Source organism: Tamandua tetradactyla, chromosome 21 (assembly GCF_023851605.1).
Source record: "Tamandua tetradactyla isolate mTamTet1 chromosome 21, mTamTet1.pri, whole genome shotgun sequence".
NCBI classification, from domain to species: domain Eukaryota; kingdom Metazoa; phylum Chordata; class Mammalia; order Pilosa; family Myrmecophagidae; genus Tamandua; species Tamandua tetradactyla.
Genome location: NC_135347.1, coordinates 5,816,337 through 5,839,232, shown reverse-complemented (window position 1 = coordinate 5,839,232; position 22,896 = coordinate 5,816,337). Strand labels below are relative to the sequence as shown.

The window sequence follows — 22,896 nt, the reverse complement described above, 5'->3', positions numbered from 1 at the left end:
TGTTTCTGTTTGCTAAGGCTGCTGGAATGCAATATACCAGAAATGGATTGGCTTTTATAAAGAGGGTTTATTAAGTTACAATTCTAAGTCCGTGAAAATGTTCAAATTAAGGCACCAACAAGAGGATACCTTCATGGAGGAAGTAGCTGTCACCTGAAACATCTCTGTCAGCTGGGAACGCATGTGACTGGCTTCTAATAGTTCTTGCTTCTGATTCATTGCTTTCAGCTTCTGATTCCAGTGTCTTTCTCTCTCTAAACATCTGTGGGTCCTTAGCTTCTCTGAGACAAACTCTGGATTTAATTTCTTAGCTTAGCATCTCCCAGGGATGTTTCCATCTGCATCTCCAAATAGCTGTGTCTTCTCCAAAATGTTTCTCTCTTAAAGGACTCCAGTAAGTGGATTAAGACCCACCTCGAATGGGCAGGGTCACGTCTCCATGGGAACAACGTTATCCAAAAATCTCACCCATAATAACTCTGCACCCCCAAGAATGGATTAAAAGAGTATGTTTTTTCTGAGGTACATAACAGTTTCAAACCAGAACAAGCTCATTCCAAGCTCCCTCTACAAATTCTACTCAATCCACAGGACATATGCTTGCCATGGCACATGACGGAAATGTGGGCTGCTTCAACAACCTCCCTACTGTGTGCCATGTCACTTCTCTCCAGTTCTTTTTATTCCTGATGAGGCAGGCTCAAAAACAAATCAAGTGCGCTGCCCAAGCAAATAGGGATGGGTAAACAAAATGCCACCAGCCCTTGAATAGGGGTATCCCCTGACTTCAGGAATGATTCTTCTGGAACCCACCCATCAAAGGTATAAAACATCTCACCACAAATACCGCATATCTCGTTAAGGAGCAGAGTCTAAAATCAGCAGAACCTCCTCCTCCCCTCCCTCCCCAGTTCACTGTAGGTTGGGGCATGGGGTGCTAGTAGTAGTATACTGACTCTTTTCATCTTGTAGGCTCTGAAGGGAGGTGAATGTTATAAACTGCAAAAAGTTCATTAGAGGCTCCCTTTTGTAAGTGGTCATAGCTTTTTCTCCTGCTCTGGGCTTATAATGAGTTTTAAGACAAGTCCCCTTCAATATTCTGGAACAGTGGTTTGAAAAACACGTTTAGAGGGAGATCCTGATACAATTCCATGTCTCTGTGTGTTCCAACAGACCTTGGTTGAGTATGGAGCAAACGTCACCATCCAGAATCACGCGGGAGAGAAGCCTTCCCAGAGTGCGGAGCGGCACGGCCACACCCTGTGTTCCCGGTACCTGGTGGTCGTGGAGACCTGCATGTCACTGGCCTCCCAGGTGGTGAAGCTAACCAAGCAGCTGAAGGAGTAAGTGTCCTGTTGGCCCCATGAGGACGTCTGACTCGTAATGAATTGGTCTTCTTAGGTTTCGGCCGAGTGCTCGTGTAAGCTCCTGCCATCCTCGGTGGTACCTGGAGTTCCGAGCCGTCTTCTCGTCTTCTCCTTCCTCTGCCCCACGTGCTCACAGCCACAGTTCATGCTGCACGAGCCATCTCTGCAGAGGCAACACGATGTTTAAACCGAAAAGCACAGAACAAGAATCCTAAGCAGGAAATGTAAGCCTTCTTCTCTGACCACCTCGTAGGACCTGACAGGTTCCATCACGGGCTGCCGAAAGCATGCACGGGTATCACCCCAGAACTTCTGTCCTTGATATTTTAGGAAATAGTCAAGAACATGAGAGAAAGAGGCTAGATTCTGGGCTGGATTCTCAGTTTTTTCAAAGAAAATAAACGTGACTCAATAACTCGCTTCTTTTCTTAAAAGGATGATTAAACTGGTGCCCATTATATATCTGAATGTCAGGGAGCATTGCTGGGCCATTGTCATGATGGGCTTAAAGAAAGGTGGGCCAGACAAGAGTCCCTCAGGTGGGTCTGTAGCTGACTGAAGGGTGAAGGAAACCGACACCCACCAGACAGAACATTTGTACTTTCATGTTCCAGTTTGTGTCCTTAGACCAAGTAAGGTCAGCATTCAGAAAACACGCTGATTTTGGAGAGAAATCCTTGAAACTTAGGATCAATATGCAAAGTGATATTGCCAGATCAGGAAGTTAGATCTTAAAAATAAATTTTAGAGGAAAAATAGGAAGCCCTACATTCACATTCTAAAATATATATATATTCTCTTGAATCCAGCTGCTTTTTGAAAAAAGATCTGGTATTTAATTAGAGTATTTAATTGATTATAGAAATAATTCATGCTATGTCATCCAGGGGTGAATGCCTCCCTGGCGCCCTGGGATCAACAATGCCACCCTGACCAAAAGGGGGAAAAGAAGTGTAACAAATAAGGTATCGGTGGCAGAGAGAGTTCAAATAGAGTCAAGAGGCTACTCTGGAAGTCACTCATACGCAAGCTTCAGTTAGACCTTGCCACCTATCATAAATTGCCAAACCCCAACCAAAACCATTCCAGCCAGTCCTAAAGAACACCTAAGACAAAATGTAGGATTCTACAAAGGTTCCATGCACTAGGGTAACTTTCCAGAAACCTACAACTTGCAGGTGGGTCCCTGGACCAGATAAATCCTGAAACCTAGAGGGCCCAGCCTCTCTAGAGCATCAGCTAGTTCCATCTCCCTACCCCATATTATAGGCAGCCCCTTCCAGCATGAAAAAATTAGAACAGCCATAGCCCAAATACCCCTAAAGAATGGGAGAAAGATCAAAGGTGATGGTGGAGTTACACAGAGAAGGTTTAATGAGTGTGACTGCTGAAATCATTATATTGATATTTCTTTTAGTCTCCAGTATCTTAGAGCAGCTAGAAGTAAAAACCTAAAATTGTGAAATTCTAACCCATACTAAACTTGAAATCTGTTCTATAACTAATGTGGCAATGTGCTTTGAGATTTATTGCTTTTTTGTATATATGTTATTTTCTCAAACAAAAAGTCGATTGTGATGATATAAAATATTTATTCCTTCTAGCCTCCTATATTATGAAGCAGCTAGAAGGAAAAGTCTGAGATGATGGTATGGCAGCCCCTGACAAACTCTGGGATTTGTCCTGTAACTACTTGTTGAAGAGTGCTTTGAAAACTACTGCTTTTTTCTTTCTTTGCTTTGTATATATGTTATATTATATAATAAAAAATTTAAAAATAAATTACAAAAATAAATAATAACTCATGCTAACAAAACAAAACCTTGAACCCTCCATCTCTTCTGTAAGCTTGGAGAAACCTCCTTTGTATCTCTAGTTCTACTCTCTCCTTTTAGAGGTACAAGCCTCTGCCCCCCACCCCACCATATACGTAGAATAACATCTTTAATGAGTTTAGGCTTTTACTAGAAAAAAAATTGAAATTGAAACAATTAAGAGGTTACCTCCAAGCACCCTCTACCAATTTACACAGAACTCCCTTGGGGCAGGTGACAGGCCTAGACATAATTGCAGGGGAAATTAATAGCTCAATAAGTTATCTTGCCACAGTGAACATCTTGTACAAACATCTTTATGTACATGTGTAGGTATTTCTGAAAATAAATCCCGAGAAAGGAAATTGCTAGAACAGAGGGCATACGTATTTGAAATGTGGATAGGTGTTGCCTAATAGCCTTCCAAAAATATTGCAATCCCTAAGTAGTGTGTGGTCATATCCAGAAAGAAGAATTTTAATATGGTTCAATAGAAAAAAAAATGATCCAATAGAATGTTTTTTCCAAAGGCTTGTATTCAGAGACACTATTGCAAAACATACTCTTCACTCTTTGTACCATGGAGCTTTTGTGAGCTATGAAAATGGTTGTCTTGTTGGCAAACTTTTCAACGTCAAACTCTTGGCTGTTCACTCTGTAGTTGCTCCTGGGATGAAGTTCACATAAACGGTAATAGCCCGCAGTCCCTCAGTTCTCCCTGGAGCTGAAGGCTGCACACAGTTGTGTAAAAGTACTTACTCCAATGACAAGATAAAATATGAGAGGTTAATAGACTTCAGTCTTTACCCTCGGTGTGCCTCAGTGAAACGAACAGAGAAATCCCTTCAGTGCAGCCTCAGCACACTGGGCCCTTCGATGCAGGAGAAAGAATGGCAAGCCCTAGTCCTTTCAGTCCAAAATTCTGAGTGAGAGGCAGTCTTGAGTACCTTTTCCTTCGAGAATACTCTTACCAACTTTTCGCAGCTAATAAACCTGGTTACTGTTTAGAAATGGCAACCTTTAGCTCTGTAAAAGTTCCTAACCTCTGAGCCTAAGCATGGCCTCATATATTTCTTTCTATAATTAAAAGTTGATTAGACCTTTTCGAGGGCTTCTTTCAAACCTAGAGAACAGACTCTTTCTTCTCCATACACGCTGACCCTGCCTTTAAGCAACCTGGGATTCCAAGCCATCAGTCAAACCAGTTACCTCTGAATAGTTTTCTTGACTGTGTCATGATTCACTTTAAGATGCCTAATAAACCCTCTCAAAGCAGACCGTAATCTTTGTTCATCTGTTTTAGCCCCTTGCTTAAATATTTTTCTTTAAAAAATTAATACGCAGTACCAACTAGCAAAGTGGGAAAAGTAGAATGCTACAAGGCATTTTTTTGTTTTTGTTCTTTCTTTAGAACAGGGTCAGCAAAATATGATCAGTAGGGCAAATCCAGCCTATTGCATGTTTGTGCAAGTAAAGTGTTATTGGTACACAACATAATTTTACTTATGTGTTCTCTAGGATATTGTGCTACAAAGGCAGAATTCAGTAGTTCTGCACAGACTGTGTGTGTCTGAGTTTGCCAGGGCTGTTATGACAAATCTCTCCCAACAGGTTGGTTGGCTTAACAATAGAATTTTATTTTCTCACAGTTTTGGAGGCTAGATGTCCAAAATTAAGAAATTGTTGTGAAAGGGTTTGCTTTTCTCCCAGAGTCTCTAGCATTCTGGCAACCCTCCATCACATGGCCACATCCTGTGTCTTCTCCTCTCATTTCCACTGACTTTTGGCTTCTGCTGACTTCCACTTCTAACTGCAGTTCCAATTTCCTTTTCTTAAGGGACTCCGCGCCTTCTGGATTAAGGCCCACCGTAATTCCATTTGGCCTCATCTAAGTAGAATCTTTGAAGAGCCTATTCACAAAGGAATCCACACCTTAGCTAATAATATTTTCAAAGATTCCTTTTACAAATAGGTTCTCCCCCACAGGAATGCAGATTAAGACTTGAACATGTCTTTTGTGGGGTACATGATGCAATCCCTAATAGCATGGCTCACAAGACTGAAATATTTGCCACCTGGTCTTTTAAGAAAATGTTTGTTGACTCCTGCTTTAGACAATTAAGTTTTCAGTGAGTGTGTCTGGCAAATGAGTAAGATGAAAACAGAATTCTTTGGTCTTAGGAATGAAATGTTAAGACTGCCCACTTTTGAGAAAAACAGATATTCCTTGGAACTTATGAAAGAGTATTGTCAGAATCTGTTCTCATGGAATTAGATTTAGGCAGCCAACATTTGTTGAGTATGTGCAGTGACATCTGCCAGGGAGAACGTTGGGCTTCCTCACACCTGTACCTAAGGCTCAGCTGTCATTTTAAGACAACTTGTAATTTATCCATTTAGTTCCATTCCTGGATCATGAGAGCTGCTACCATTTTTGAAGCTTATTATATTCCGTTTGCATTGTGCCCATGACAAACTGCCACAACTGTTGTGACTTCAAACAACACAAATTTATTATACAGTTTTATAGTTCAGAAGTCTGGTACAGGTCTCACTGGACTAAAGCCATGACTGTGCTCCTTTCTAGAAAGTCTAGAATGAAAGTCTGTTTCCTGCTCATTTGGGCTGTTGGCAGAATCAGTTCCTTGTAGTCTTAGGACTGAGGTCCCATTCTGTCACTAAGCTGAGGATCAATCCCACCATCTGGAGATGTCTGACTTCCTTGGTCTGCAGTCCCCTTTCTCCATCTTCAAAGCCAACAACAACGGATCCAGTACTTCTCATCTCTCTGACCTCCTCTTCCACTTTAAAGGACTCATGTGATTAGATAGGAACCACCCCAATAATCCAGGATAACCTTCCCATTTTAAGATCAGCTGATATGCAACCTCAATTCCATCTGCAAATTTAATTCCCTTTTGCCATGTAGGTAACAAACATTCTCAGGATTAGGATGTGAACATTCTTGTGTGTGGCAGTGGGGTGGGGAACATGTCACACTGCAAAACCGACTTCAGCAACTTCTGGAAGCCCAGAGATCAGAGGGCAAGTCACTGACTACAGAGTTCAGTAAATATACTGACTACAGAGTTCAGTAAATACTGCTTACTCGTGTTGTCAGAATCCGTTTGCTATACTTACTTATTTCAAGTTCTGTAATAATATGTGTTTTATAAATGGGTTTTGCTTTCTTTGACTGTGGCTTTTAACCTTATTTTGCAAAAGTGATCACTTTTGATAGAGATGCTCTTATTTCCAGAAGAAATTGAATATTGCTATATGTTGTTTCCCCTTTATATGAGAAACCCAAGTTGTTTAAATTGTTACCCAAAGTGAAAATTGCTTCTTTGTTTCCTGATCTTTAAATTAATTCAGTTACTTTTAAAAATCAAGCAATTTTAAAAGATTAAGTAACATTTGGCATCTATCTTTCCAAGTTTATTCCCATTGATGTAAGTATATATAGAGCTATATAGCAAAATAGTTTTCTTAAAGATGTGGTTACAATACATATAGTCTTTTGTGCTCTGTTCTTTAGTTAATAATATTTTAGGAAAATCTTTCCCATGTTCATAGATATACAAATATGTTATCATTTTAGTAGCTGCCATCATATAAACAATTATAATTTATTTATTCAGTCCTTGATGATAAGCATTTAGTTAACTAACAGTTATTCACTAAAAAGAAAAAGAAACATCTTTTTCAGAAATAATCTTTTGATTATTTCCTTAGAAAAAGGGTGATGATTATGCACATTTTAAGGCTTTTGAGTAGTGATTGCAATATGTCATGAAAAAAATGCCTACTGATTTATAGAGGTAGTCAGGTATTAGAGAGTTAATGTGCATGCTTTTTTCTCTTTTCCCCAGACAGACAGTGGAACGTGTCACACTGCAAAACCAACTCCAGCAACTTCTGGAAGCCCAGAGATCAGAGGGCAAGTCACTCCCTTCTTCCCCCAGGTAACACCAGAAACTTTTATATCTGGAATTCTTCAATTATTTTCTCACAGTTTTGGAGGCTAGATGTCCAAAATCAAGGAATTGTTGTGAAAAGGTCTCTGAGGCTGTGCCTAGGTTTTCTTTTCATGCCTTTTAAGAGAATGGCAATAGGAAACATTTAATTCTCATAAAGAGGAATAAAAGTGAGACATTGCAATGAAAAGGCACTGGACCTAGAGTCATAAGACTTGGGTTTATCTCTGTCTCTGCCATTTCTTAGTTCCACGATCATAAACAAGTTGTTTATTGTTTCTGAGTCTTTCTTAATCTGTGAAATGGGAGGAAAGACATATTCGTTCATAAGGTTGTTTAAGATAGGATTAATTGAGGAATATTCATGCAAATTTGATCACATTAACAGCAGAATAGACAAATGTAGTAGTTAGTGAAATGGCATAAGATATAAGACTTGCTTTACTTTGTCTACAGTTGCCACCATGGAGCTTTTGAAAGTTGCCTTGAAAAGCTGTTAAGTGATTATTCTTATTCCAGTCTTATTGATTTATAAATTATTAGTGGCAATAAGAAGCCACGTGGCTTCTGGCTGAGTTATTTTAACTCAGTAGGAGAGCATCTCATATGTCCGTCATCCTCTTTTCAGTTCACTCTCCTCACCAATTTCCAGAAAGTCCCAGTGGAAACCTCCAGATGCAGAAGATGAATCTGTAACTAGAAGCAAACCAGGAGTCCAGGAGGGGATTCAGGTTCTTGGAAGCCTGTCAGCATCCAGCCGAGCTAGGGTCAAAGCAAAAGATGAAGATTCTGATAAAATCCTACGCCAGTTACTGGGAAAAGAAATCTCAGAGAATGTCTGTACCCAGGAAAAGCTATCCTTGGAGTTCCAGGATGCTCAGGCTTCCTCGAGAAATTTGAAAAGAATCCCTCCGGAAAGGAGGGAACTGAAGTTAGCCCGGCTGCGGCAGCTAATGCACAGGTCGCTCAGCGAGTCCGACACAGACGCCAACAGTTCTGAGGAGCCCAAGAGCACGCCTGTGAGAAAGGCTGACAGGCCCAGACCGCGGCCCATCGTGGAAAGTGTGGAGGGCATGGACAGCGCGGAAAGCTTACACCTGATGATAAAGAAACACACGTTGACATCGGGACGCAGGTTTCCTTTCAGTATCAAGGCCTCCAAATCCCTGGAGGGCCACAGCCCATCTCCCACCTCAGAGGGCAGTGAGCCAGACTTGGAAACCCAGTGTCTGGGCTCAGGGAGTACCCCTCCAAACCAGCCCTCTGGAGATCCCCATCAGCCCAGCCCTGACGGCACTGCTGCCCAAAAAGTTGCCACAAGTCCCAAGAGTGCCCTCAAATCTCCATCTTCCAAGCGCCGAACATCTCAGAACTCGAAACTCAGAGTCACCTTCGAGGAGCCCGTGGTGCAGATGGAGCAAACTGGCCTTGAACTAAATGGAGAAAAGGACAGAGATAAGGGCAAGATCATCCAGCGGACCTCCACGAGTAACGAATCAGGAGATCAACTGAAGAGGCCTTTTGGAACCTTCCGGTCCATCATGGAGACACTAAGCGGCAACCAGAACAATAATAATAACTACCAGGGGGCCCACCAGCTGAAGACCTCTACCCTGCCCTTGACCTCGCTCGGAAAGAAGACGACAGAAGCCAAGGGAAATCCTGTGGGCTCTGCAAGCAAAGGAAAGAGCAAGGCAGTGAGTAGTGCTATCTGAAGAATATTCTTTTCTTTCTTTTTTTTTTCTGCCTTGAATTGTTTATGCTGTTTCTAAATACTACAAATTGTTGACCCATGCTGCCTTCAGAGAATCCAGAGAAACATCCAAAGGGATACATGGAAAGGCAAATTCACATATTTCGTATGAGACATGTTATGTTAGAGTGCATGCCCTTTGCTCTGCCTTTGGGAAATACTCTAACAGAGAAAAGGTAAATAAATTGAAGGAGATTAATATGGTCCCTATATTTACCTAAATGTCCTGGTGTTTGGGTTTTAGGAGTTCTAGACTGGGAGGCATTTCTACAAGACTAAGCTACCAATTCATGCGAGGTCAGCCCTTTTTTGGTGCTGATTGTGCCTCAGGAAGAGTTTGTTCTGAATAGTTTATTTCTCAAGCCCAATTAAAAAGCACTCTAATTTTAAAGACTTTACTCAACTTTAGAATGACTTTTGAATGAATACACCACAGGGACTCCCACGTGAGCATTTCAAAACACAGGCCCCCTAAGTGTTTATCAGGAAGCTATAGAAGTCTGAAGGGCTTGTGAGTACACAGGGGATAACAGAGTGTGCCATGAACTGCGTTGCATGCTTGCATTTATTGGAAAACCATGCACTATACTTTGTGATTTACATCCAGTGAATTAGGGATATGAACAGCTTTTTAGGCAACATTTCCTGTGTGTTCTGTGAACGCTAGGCCATCAAAGAAAATGGTATAGCAGCCAAAATGCAAAACTCTCTGGAATGACCCAAATTACCTACCATGCAATGTAGGAGAGTCAGAACCTGCATTATTTATCATTTACCATAAAGCTAAAATACCATTACAGTGAGGTCTAAGAGGTGTTCAAATTCTGTTAGTGGTGTCAAAATCAAATTTTAATTAATAGATCTCAAATTAATTGAACACCAATGTTAAAACTTTACAATGATTCCTACTTTGAATTGTCCACATGATAAGGACTTTGGCATGCATTTGTTTCTGCTGGAAAAGTCACATTAGTGCCCCCTAAACTAGACACTTTGGGTTAAAAATGTCAAAAGTTAAATTGCTTGAATAGTACTTTCCAAGTCACTTAATAGGTCCTCTTGCTTGGTAATAAAAGAAGCATCTCAACAATTCTCCATGCACCGTGTCTGTACTAAGATGCTGTCCTCTACTCTAACTCCTGCATGCCCCATGTTTATTAAGACTTATGCATGTGCTGAGTTTGTTGCATGTTTTCAGATGATTTTTAATTGCACCTCTCTAGGAGACTTACGGCAGCTGCATCAATCTTTCCTCTCACATGCTGATTGAAGAGCATCTGCGTAGCTATGCACGGTATGTGGTGCTAAGGGATGCATGTGTTGCTCAGCATTGCAGTGTCTGTGCTTTTAATTGCATGAGCTTTTAAATTATGAATCTGGAGCACCTTCCAGCAGGGGTTGATAAGCAAGAAGAAGAAAATTACAGTATGTGACAGGGCCTTAGAAAGTTAGCAAGTGGCACATTGGAGGGGCTTTATTCCAGCATCAGAGGGCAGAAGAATCTACACAGTTCCCAAACTTGCTCTGATTTCCAGTTGACTTGGGTTTTCAGTCTTTGTTTTAATAGAGTCAAGAACCAAGTAAGTACAGAAATTAAATTTCCTGTCTTGGGTGGAATGAGTCACCCGCCAATCAGAATCAGAACTTTGAAACAGAGCTGGAGTTTGATTGTGTTGCTGGTTATAGACTAAAAGCTCCTTCCGTCACTAGTCTGCTGTCCTTGGGAGAAACAAGGCCTTGTCATTCCACAGTGTATCCAACTTGGCATTATGATCCGTGATGCTGGTCACTAAGCTAATCTTATGAGTGCTCACTAATGAAACCGGGGACTTTCTAAAATAAGCTGTTTACAGTTCAAAAGGCATGGACTGTATATATAAGAGAGAGAGAGTCATCTTCGGAGGTCCCGGGTGGCCAGGGCACCTCCTGGCAAAGACCTCCTGCAGCAATGCTCTCCTCTCCCAGGAATATGCACAGTTTCCTGACAAAACAGGCAACAGGGTGGAGTAAAGAGTAGCAAAGGCGTGTCAATGCAGTCAGTGTTTCTTGACTGGTTTATTTCAGAAGAGGTAATTCCCCAAACCCATTTTAAAAGGAGACTGTAGCTTTTACATCCTTTAAAAGGAAAGTTATGTCATGCCATTCAGCGCTTTTTGCTTCCAAAATCTTAAAAGAATGTGTGTGTATGTGTGTTATAGGTATGACTTTTAGTTCAAAACACTGAACTGTTAGAAATGTCACTGACTGTTTTTTTTTTCTCCTCTAAATAAAATTTAATCTGCTACAGGTCTCTATTCAGGCTGAAGGGAAATTAAATCTCAGACATTTTAGGGGGTGCCCCTAGGGTTCTCATTAATTCAGTATGTGGAAGAAAGAGCTTTGGAGCGTTATTATTTACTGGTTATGGTGATCTGCTGAGATTTGTTGCCTTGAAGGCAGGTGTCTGGGCAGCGGGGCTGCATCACATGGTGCATCTTGGCCAATGAAGGAAGCCCTGTGCTTCAGGTGGCAAGGGAATAGAAAGAAAATGGTCATTCCCTTCCCAGACTTTGAGATTGGCCCATTTCTGTTTCACACCTTCTGTTCCCCACCCCCTTTTCCTTCTTTGCTCCATCTTGAGTTGGATATGCTTTCTGGTGCTTGGGAAATTCTGCTTTTGTCCCAAAACAGAAGTCATCGGCACTATCTTGAGGCAAAGAAGCACAAAGCCTTGGCAAACTCTTCACGAGGGAGAAGGAAAATACCTCATATTTCTCCCAGGCTCCTACGGCAACTGGGAACAAGACAATTAGTATCACAATAGATTCTCCTGCCAGAAATATTTCATCCTGTTTTTTTTACAAGCAAGAGAACAAAGCTGAATAATCTGCTATGATAGGATTGTGGGTCAGAGCACCAAATGAGGTCGTGGGGCCGCTCAGTCATCTGACACTAGGTTAATACTTTCCCACTCATCTGAGGGCTGAGTTAAGGAACCACCCATCTGAGGGCTGACTTCTGAACCTATGTGATTCATTGGCTTTACATAGATTTTGAGTTCAGTGATGAACACTTAAAAACCTCAAAATAACAATCTTCAGTAAGCATCCTGACCTCTTCACCTCCCTGTCCCATAAATTTACCTATACTTCATCACAATTTCAGTTTGGAGCATGTTTGCATGGAAACCCTAGTTCTTTCACGTGAGAGAAGAGTCAGGGAGTTTCATGACCCCGAGAAGCAGCAGAGATTTCTTTGATGCACTCTCATCACACAAAGGGAGAGAGAACAACTTGTCCTAGTTCCCTCGTTAGCTAGAGCAAGGTCGATGTCTCTAGTAATTACAATTCCTCAGAGAAATTAAGACTAGAGTGAGAATGTGGACTTGAGAAACACCTACTTGACTCTAGTGCCTGTTTAATTCTGCCCCAGGGACCCTGATGCAAGAAGGGAAAGAATCAAGTGTTCGTCTATGAGTGATGCCTACAGGGAATTTGGTAGAAGGACGAATGGTTCCTCTTGGACAGCAGCATCAACCAAGATCATATAACTTTAGAAACCAATGGCAGGTCATCTACTGGTTGGAGTTCACTCCAAACTTCACATCCACTGAGTGACCCTACTAGTATAGCCCTGTAGGGGAAAAAAAATAGTGGTGCAATGGACCCCAGTTCCAGAGATACACTAGAATCTCATCTTTAGTTCCTGAGATATTTTTATTTTTCCTGGTAAAGGAAAACTAGGGCCAAAAAATATAACCTTCTAAAGAGTCTCAGCTCTGTGAGGGGGTTCTATTTGCTATTTATTTTTCTAAATTGGTCACAGCTTGATAGCAAGGAAACTAAATTTCTTTTCAATGCCCTTTAAAATTAGATTCAACTCTATTGCTTTGAACAGCTTTCCCAGTGTGTTTCAACCGCAGAGGATGACTTTGTTTATAACAAGCAGATTTATCTTTACTTTTTCTTATAAAGGACAAGTTAGTTTTGAGTTATTAAATTCCAAGAGAATGTTTGCAATTACTTTTCTTTAAATGCCAATGAAACATTCATTTCCCACAGTTTAAGTGTATCTGAGATCTGTAACCCATGAAGGAAGCCCTGATTCTAGTTACTGATATGAGATAAAGAGAAAGCATTAACCCCTGGCCACCCCCAGCTGTACTGACCACGTGGAACCTCTGCCCGAGGCTTAGCATCAGAAAACCCCTAATCCTAGCCCCAACTTTAGAGTAGACGCCTTAAAAATGCATTCCTATTAAGCAATAAACACCATTTGTGGATTTTCCTGCCAAGGCATTAACCAGACTGGGGATTATGTATCCAGAGCCAAGAGCTAATACCAAATATTTACCTGCCGTGCCCAATAGAAGGTCAGAGTTCATTATGCCCTCCCTCCTTCCTCACAGTGCACATAACATGCATTTCTGTCCTTCTTGTCAGGTCATCTTGCTAAACAGAAAAATGAGCAAGGTTGTGGAAGACATGGGGAAAGCAGGGTGAGGTTCTGGAAGCTGCTTCTAGGCAGAGCATGCTGTCTGCCTACTGCACAGCATTGCCAGAATCATGGAGGAAAAAATACAGTTAGCATGAAAAGGGGCCTCTGATCCTGCTGAACAAATGTCTCCTTGACATAATTTCACTGCAGATGATCAAATAACCAGGTCTGAACCTGCCTTAAATTTTTGACCTATCTGGTAGTACATTACTTTTTTACCCATAAGCCTTTTAAGGATTCTTGAAGGGATAATTATATAATTACTCAGCCATAGGTATGTAACCAACCCATCTGGGTAGATGCTGATTCCAGAGTTCTAAAGCAGACCCCCAGAGGATACATTTAGTCTTACCGAGGAAATGATTCAAAGGGTTTTTTAAAGTTCTAATACTAAAAAGGTGTTTAGTAAAGTAATTAGGAGTTAACACTAGAGACATTAGAGTTTTTGCCCAAAACACATAATTTTATATTCTAAGACATGATCTGAAGTATGTTTTCTGTGTGTTTTCATTTCTAATACACTAACTCTGGGGTCCAGGGCCAGTCAGCAGGAGGTGAAGGGAGACAGGCAAGCACCTGGGGAGATTGCCTCTGTTCCAGGAAGCCCAACAACGGACCTGTCCCCCATGTCTCTCCGTGGTTCCCCAGATATTCTGTGCCCCCTTCACAACTCCTGTACCTCTACCTCCCTACAGTACAGATTGCATTCAGAAAGAAAACGCTTATCCCATTCTGGAGTTTTGCCTCTATGCCTTGGAGGTGGGAAGGAGACTCCAATCTTGAACCATCTGTCCGTATGTAACAGCATGTGACAGTTTCTCTTTTGACGCGGGCCACGGTTTGGAATTAGCGTGCGTCATTGCTTAGTGGAATTATAGAATTGTCTGCTAGTAAGGTAGAATGTTGTGTGCAGAAAATGCCCCTGTTGTGGGAATATTTTCAATGATCAGATCCTTCCAATATCTAAGCACCATTTAGAAAATGCTCTTTACAAAAGCTAGTAAAGTTCCCAAGAGTAACACAAATGGCCTTTCTTTCCATAATGCCCTTAAACCCTCGGAGAAAAGGAGAAACAGATTCCACCAGGAGCAGTTCACAAAGGAACAGTTAATAAAGTTTGGTGCCAAAGTATGACGGGTTAAAACATATTTTTAAAAAAAATGGTTATTGAGGGTGCACGGGTAGTTCAGTGGTTAGAATGCCCACCTTTCATGCGGGAGACCCGGGTTTGATTCCCAGACCATGCACCCCCCTCAAAAAAAACAAAAAAATACAAAAAAGATTATTGGCATGAAGATCTCAGGTTCTGTCTTAAAGTACTGTCCTAGGAAGCCAGGAAATGGCAATGTGGAATTTGTGCACATTTTCCTATTAGTAGGAGGTTGCACAAGGGAGACCTGCCTTGGGAACCGAAATCATCCTATCAGAAATACATTGTTTCAGCATGCTAATCCTGCTGTCAGGGAAGTCGGGGAGCTTAAAAAAGCAATTGCACCTGCCCCCTCCTCACTCCCCAGGTCTCTGATCCAGTTTGGAATGGTGTACCCCTTGAGGGGGTACATACTCCATTAGAGTCATATTTGAACCATGTGTCTGCCACCAATATGAGTGTGTTTCACATTCAAAGAGGAGGACCTATTCTTTTTACTTGTTTCTTTTTTAGGGAATTGTTCTTCTGCTTTATTCATTCCAGCCTTTTTCATGCATGTTTTATGGGTATGTTTTTTACGTAGCCAAAATCATGGAATGCACAAATCTGCACATTGCTGTTTTCCACTCAGTCCTATAGGAGGCATTTCCCCCAAGCTTGCCAAATATTTTTTAATTCGGTTGTTACGGCTTTTAATCTTTTATTTTTTTTCATTTTTATTAGAGCAGTTGTAGGTTTCAAGAAAAGTCATGCAGAAAGTGTACACATATACATGCACACAATTTTCCTTATTTTATAACACCCACATACACGTGCACACAGTTTTCCTTATCTTACAACATCCCGTATATGGGTGCAGTTTTCCCTGCTGACCTTTTACATTAGTGTAGTAACTTTGTTACAATTGGTGAAGCAATATTATAATTATACTATTAACCATAGTTCATAGTTTGCATTTAGAGTTCATTCTTTGTGTTGTAGAGTTCCGTGTTGTTTTTCATTCTAGTTAACATATGCACAACCTAAAATTTCCCGCTTTAACCACTCTCAAAATACAGCTTAGTGCTGTTAATTACGTTCACAGTGTTGTGCTACCATCAACACCATCCATTACCAAAACTTTTCCATCACCCCAAACAGGAACTCTGTACCTATTAAACACTGACTCCCCATTTCCCAGTCCAGTCCCAACCCTGGAAACCTGCATTCTAGTTTCTGACTCTATGAATTTTCATATTCTGATTCTTTCATATCAGTGAGGTCATACAATATTTGTCCTTTTGTGTCTGATTTATTTCACTCAACATGGTATCTTCAAGGTTCACGCATGTTGTCACATGTATCCGAACTTCATTCCTTTTCATGGCTGAATAATATTCCGTTCTATGTATCTATTGTATTTGTTTATCCGTTCATCTATTGATGGACACTTGGATTGCCTAGCTTTAAACTCTCTTGTCCAAACGAAAACTTTGCCCAGAGGTCTCCCATGTACCATAAACAAACATCACTGCCCCATCCAGACTCATTTTCTTGGCAGCTCCTTTTGGCCTCTGCTTGAAGACTATGGTTTGAGCTCCATGGATGAGCTCAGCAGACTTTTTCTTCCCACACTGAAAACAGTGCAGACTTCTGACCTTCCTGAAGACCTTGTGTCCTGGATTGCCATTCCATTCATTTCAACAGCTTTAGCTATAAGCCATGCATTCTGCTGTGCCAGAGTCAGGCAAGGCCCCTGCCCCAGGAAAATCATAATCAAGGGAGGATTAAAAGAAGGTACAAGTAAAGCATGGTAAGCACCATGAAAGGCTTACGAGCTGCATGAAAGCAGTGACCCTCAGTAGCACCACTGTAGCCCCAGCACACGGCAGAAACTTCTTAAATATATGGAGAGAAGGAGGGTTAGAAAAAGAAGAGGAAGAGAAAGACACACACACACACACAAAGTACTAAATCCTTCATCCCGCAGAATGACCCTGCATGAATCTAGGCTTTTTGGTTACAAGTCCACCTGCCTGCGGTGAGTCTCAGTTCGAGTATGCCAAGGACAAGTGAAAATTCACCCAGAATTCCATTACTGGGTAGATGGGATTAATAGATGTTCTCTCGGTGACGCTCTGAAGGAGACTACAAAAGTAGGAAGGTCTTCTTGCTCTGGTTATCGGTGGAAATGCCTGGACCACTTTAGACTTTCCTTGTTAATGTTACTGTCAGATGAGCATGGGCCATGGAAATATGGAAGCCATGCCTAGAGGAGTTGGCAAGCTAGACTGCCTGAAAAACTGTTATTTAAATTTAAGCTTTTTCTCCTTTCAGTTTTGGTCACTCAGGATGTGATTTCATATCCTAAAAATGAAATCGAGAAGCAGCAATTAAATAATTCATGCCAAACCCTTTTATTCAATTGACTACTGGTAATCCAGGACTAGGTAATTGAGGGATTTAAGGAAGCTTGGATCATCCTGATATTACTCAGATAAACACTCCAAATTAACATTTTACTCATTATTGACACAGCCATGATCATGCTGAGTTTTGTCCTCAGAAGAGTATTCTTTTTTGTGCTTTGACTACACATCCCTTTTCATGAAAGCAGAAATACCCATCAAAATCTAAATGAGGATTTTTATCCTTAACACTGCCACCTAAGCCTTATTTTAAAATTTTTACTGCATTTAATTTTTAATTTTTATTTTTGTCCAAGTGATATTGGTACATATCCTAATCTTAAATTACAACACAAGTTCCCTTTTCCCTGCTCCCAGCCTACCCTATTTCCATCCCCCCGGAACAGCCACTTACTTTTCCTTCAGATATTGTCTCTGATATTCTTCTGTATGTCTAAATAACATGCACTTACAGATTTTTTAGTTTTAGATTTTGTCCTTGCTATCTGTGGAAGATAAAAATAATGATAGCTATCACTTATAAAGTACTTGCAGTGTGCCAGAGACTATTCCAGGTGTTTTGCACATGTAAAGTGTTTTAATCTTCACAATGACCTTTTGCAGGTCTTGAATGTTGGAAACCGAGGCACAGAGAGGTGACGTATCTTGCCCAAGGTTACAAAGCAATGACAACAAATTGTGGGAGCCAGGATTTGAATGCAGGCAGTCTGGCTCCAAAGCCCATGTTCTCGACATGAGACCTGAATTTGTCTAGCTCCGTTTTATTCCCCCCACCACACACACACATAAACACACACCTCCTTCCTATTCCCCTCTCCCTCCATCCTCCCTGCAATGTGGCAGTTTTATCACTCTTCAGGGTTAAATCGGTCTTCAGTGATGATGATGATGTATTAATTACAACTGGTCCATGTGTTATGCTATAGTACCGTTCCTTTCTCTATAACTTTGGTTTTCCAGGAAATAATTTGGATTTATTAGTTTATAATTCATTTGTAAACACTCTGCTGGAACCAAAAATTGTTTTTGGGGCGTTCAGAGAAATCAGGTATTGCTTGGTTCCACTCTGTTTATGGAGACATCCTCTCCCCCTTAGCCAGTCTGGGCTGCTGTTCTCCAATCCTGCTACACTGCTACCAGCCTGGAGTGTCCCATCAACAACACCCTGGGAATTCCTTTGTTTCTCTCCTATGTAGCATCCTCTTTCTTAAATGTGACCTTTTCTTTTCTTTTTTTTTGGTTTATCCTCTTGTTTTGGTAAAATGCCTCTTCCAATTCTATGATTGGACAATGCATGGGTGGTAAGTTTCTTGAGACTTTGCATTTCTAAATATATCTTCCATTTTCCCTCATTGTACTAGAGTGGGTGGTTGGGTATATACTTCTAGGTGGGAAATTGTTTTCCCTCAGAATGCACTGCTTCATTTTTTTCTTTGTTTCCTGTGTGTCTGTTGAGAAGCCCATTCCCCTCTGATGGCTGATCCTTTGTAAGTTTATAATTTTCTCATTATCCCCAATATTTTTTTCTTGATAATTTGCCTTGATGTGGGACCTTTTCCATCGCTAGGGTTGGCACACACCAGGCTTTTTCATTCTGGAAACCTGTATGTTTCAATTCTGTGAAATGTTTTTGTGCAATTCTTTGAAAATTTCCTTCCTTCCAATTTCTCTGTATACTCTTTCTGTACATCATATTCTAGTCTTGATCTTACTGGACTGATTCTCAGATTTCTAACATTTTTCCCTTCTCTGACCATACATTTGTCCTTTCTAGTTCTGTTTTCTAGGATATTTACTAAACTGGACCTTCCAATTTTCTATTATTTTTTATTTTCTGCTATACCTATTAATTTCTAATAGCTCTGTTTTTTCTTTGTTCCTTTTCATAGCATTATATATACCAATATTATTAAAATTTTATAATTAAATACAAATACACATATATTCTCTCCATTTTAATAAAAGTGGTGGCATACTTTAATGTACACACAGTTTTGTTTCTTACTTTATTTCACCTAATGTGCTAGAAGTCTTTGTGTATTGATATAGAGAGAATTTCTTAGTTTGTTTCCACAGCCATATGTTGTTCCATTGTATGACTGTATAATATTTAATCCTTCTGCCTCTCTTTAGTTTTGAGATTCTGGTCTTTTTCTTATTGACTTCCAACAGATCTTTATTTAGTACAAAGAGAAGCCTTTGTGGTACATATTGCAGACATTTTCCCCAATTTTTCTTTTTTGTTATAATTTTTTTAAGTTCTCCTCAGTTCCTATATTATCTCTATTAATTCGACTTCCTTGTCTCTGCATCTTTTGATCTCTGTTTTTTAACAGTAGAGCTTTCTTCAAATGTCTAGTGATCTCTGTGGATATTGAAGAGCAAGACTCTAAAGCCAAATGAAAGCTCCAGCTGTGTGGGTGAGACTAGCCGACTGATGAACTTTGCTTCACAACCCAGGCTGATGGGAACTAGGCTCTTTCACTGAGTGCCCTACGAACTGCTAGTATATCAGGTCTTTTTACTTGGACTAGATGATTTCTCAAGTAAGAAAACTCCAATCTTCTATTGGGCCTGCAAACCCGATTGCCAGTTGTCTGGGAGTCAGACTAGCAGGAGATGGGGAAGGAGCTGTGTTCCATGGGGAGACTCCGTGAATCCCACATTCACGCACTCTGAATCCAGAGTCTCTGTGCTTCACCCTGCAGAAACCAACCTCCAGTCTTCCTTCAGACTGGAAGAAGGTCAGTCACCTGGCTACATTAGATCAGAGAGAAGATAATCTGGGGCAAAAACTCCTACTTCCAAAATGTTTCAAATAATCTTCCTATTTTCAGAACGCACGTGATACCCCCTGTCGTGGTACATGGTACTTCTAAGACCCACACCTTGTGCTGTAATGAGGGTTTTTTGGCTTAGGCCCCCACTTTTTCTGCTCCACTAAATCCACTCCATGTGTCCATCCACCTTTCACTTCCTGAACTATTATTGGCATTTGGACTGTCATTGTCTCCGCATTTCCTTTATTCATAAAGGTTTATGGCTTTTCTATTTCTTTACGTTCATTGTAGAATTGTTTTCCAAGGAAGGGGAAATATGTGTATTTACTCCATCAGGTTTAATTGGAAGTTCCTTGTATGTCTTTTGATCAGCCAGGTTTTTCTGTCTCTCACCTTCCTGCTTTTTCCTTTCTTGCCCTTGGCATCTCTCTAAAGTTCTATTTAGAAGAACAAATAGAAACAAGAATTACTGCTCTCAGATGATGTTGATGATCAAATATTTACTAGAGCACCGAGAATAAACTACATGGTCTTTATAAGCAAGCACAGTGTTGAGGCCCTAAAACCACACTTGGGCTTCTCCTGCATCCAAATCTGTACTCATATCAACGACTGCCATTACCAGAAAACAGTTGCTTCTGTCTGATGTAGCAGCAGAAAGGGATTTATTAATATGTAGGCTTGCCCACCTCAGGACCTAGCTCCTCTCTGGAAGGTTTTAAACCCAGAATGGGACTAATCTCTCATGAAAATAAGTGAATTTATGAAAAAAAATTTATTTAAAAAAGCAAAACTGGCCCAAGCTTGAGTTTATATTCCTTTCTATGACTCACTAGACATCAGGTGTTGAGGGAGAAACATTAATCATTCCCTAGTTTCTTCTCTTTCTTATAGTTTTGCCTACTTGTGGTCTTCCAGGGTACTCAGTAATCACACGCCCAAAGGAAAGGCATTCTTTAAATTTGAAGACTTAAGCTTCTTGGAGAATAAAAAAGTTTCACCAGTGAATCCATGTGCATACAACTTAAATAACTCTCATTTCTACTTAACCAGGATTAGAGGTCTTGATATAATATATGACTCTTGTTGACTCAAAATTCCCTTGACTATAGAATGCCTGGATTCTAATTAGTAAGATTGAGAAATTACTTCTGGAGCCTAATTAAAAAGTGTTCACGAAGCGTGTGTTATTACATGACTCTTGCTTTGCTTGTTTAAAGAGTGGTTTATATAAAAAGGGAATAAGTTGCCTGCTGGAACAAAATAAACCGGCGCGGTTTGTACGAGGATAATTTCCATTTTTGGTCAGCTGTTTAGTGGTATTGTCTTAAACCCGACTATGGTTTAATTTAATTTTGGCCTTGTGGTTTCTTTTCTGTTTAGGCATGATGACATCAATAGAAAAATGAAGAAATCCTACAGCATAAAGCATATTGCTGAGCCAGAGTCAAAAGAACTTTTCTTGTAAATCGCTTTTTTACCTTCTCTCATTGCTGCCCTTTGGATGCCATTGGAAATTTTTGGACTACCCTCTGTGGACATAGAATCATGAGACTAAATCCTCACCAGCAAAAGAACAGAATATCAGGATGCCTTAAATTTATAATAATAGACTCTATAAGAAACGTTTTGGGGTGATATCTGTACATATAACTTGTTTTTAAAGAGATGCTATTTAAAGGCATGATTGAGCAAATGTTCGTTTTTAAAGATTGCATTGATTCGACTGAACTCTAGGACATTCACCAAGCCACTAATGCCATTTTGTATTTCATCAGTTGCATGAGTATTTGCTAATATTGATAGAAATTCCCGTTCCCCATAATATGGGCAGTTTGGGCTCAGCTCCTCAATGAGATCAGGTCAGTGGCATTAATTTTCGTCAAGAGTGGTTTTTCCTGTCATTTCTACTTTTTTGTATAAAGGAAATAAAACAATGTTAACAGCCACCTATAATCTTGAGGCACCTACTTTATAATAAATTTGCAATGTTCTGATTTCTAAGGGACTTTTGAGAGTATTTTGATTGCTGATATTCAATTTCAGGAACAAACTGCTCAGTTTAACTGTTTTCCCATAGGGTTCAAATAAAACAGTCCGGTGTTCCTGAAGTACTAAAGGATCAGACAAGTATATAAAGTCAGTTCCTTCTGCCTTCTCAAATCACAGCCTTGACATGGGAAAACACTAACGACAACTACGGATTTAGCCCCAACTTGGGTCACTTTTATCTGCCTCTAACACATTATGAGGCCCGTCTAATCGCTTTAGGAGACAGCGTGGAGCCTGAATTCATAGTAGCCCTTTTGTTGACAGGGGTCTTTCGAGCCATGTAAGCAGTGGGTTCCGGAAGGTTTTATCCTATCATGTAAAAATATATTTCTGTTGAAACTTCAAGAGTTTTATTTTCAAAGTCTTGGCATGGGCCATAAGAGGCCTGTCGAGTTTTAGTTTGAAAAGAGAATGTGTTCCTACCAGTAGGAGGGAGCATGGTATGCTATTAAAAAGCAATGTCACTAGTTCTCAAAGTTGGGCCATTCTGGATCCTGGCTGACAAATAGGTCCTGGGGCTGAATGAGGAGGTAATCTTGCATTTGTGGTTCCTCTGACAAGCTCAGGCTTGCCAAGATAGAACAAAACATAGAAGAAGCAGCAAGTATTCGAGGGCCTCTTATATCCAGGGACTAGAATGTGGAAATGTTTTTCCTCCCCTTTTATATATTTGAAAATCAAACTTTAGAAAAGTTAGGTCCTGTGTCCAGGCTAACACTACTAGCAAATAGCAGAATCAGGTTTTCGTAGATGTTGGTTCTTTGTCCCAGTAGTACCCTGCTATCTGTTTATAAGTGCTAGAACAGCACCCAGGAAGCATGAGCTCTGGTGCTAGGTCTATTTCTGGCCAACACTTTTGGTCTTGAGCAGCAGACATTATCTCCTTGAAAAATCTGGAAATGGGGAGCCCGGCCTACATACATGAGCTGAACAGCTCCTTCCAACTCATAGAGCAACAAGTCTATGGATTTTAGCCAGTCTGCCCTGTCCTTGTTCGGTTGCTATGAGTTGCTGATGGGAGAGCCTGGTGCTGCTCACGATTCTGCAATTCTCACGTTGTCGTTTCCTCAGGTGAGACGCCTTTGCTCTGATTCTTTTTTTAATGGAAATATTCATCGC

The 22,896-nt window shown here is 40.6% G+C and overlaps 1 protein-coding gene across 5 annotated transcripts in view; it reads left to right on the top strand.

The window, feature by feature from the left end:
- The window catches only part of SNCAIP (synuclein alpha interacting protein), a 145,494-nt gene extending 123,100 nt beyond the window's left edge, over positions 1-22,394 (top strand). For 3 of the 5 annotated variants that reach the window (XM_077138829.1, XM_077138828.1, XM_077138827.1), the window contains exons 8-12: positions 1,174-1,343; positions 7,054-7,146; positions 7,787-8,855; positions 10,135-10,205; positions 21,109-22,394. In XM_077138829.1, coding sequence (XP_076994944.1) covers positions 1,174-1,343; positions 7,054-7,146; positions 7,787-8,855; positions 10,135-10,205; positions 21,109-21,193 — 1,488 coding nt within the window. In that variant the 3' untranslated portion in view covers positions 21,194-22,394. The remainder of the gene's footprint in view (positions 1-1,173; positions 1,344-7,053; positions 7,147-7,786; positions 8,856-10,134; positions 10,206-21,108) is intronic. The other 2 variants (XM_077138830.1, XM_077138831.1) reach the window with 2 other exon arrangements.
- The last annotated feature ends 502 nt before the right edge of the window (positions 22,395-22,896 follow it).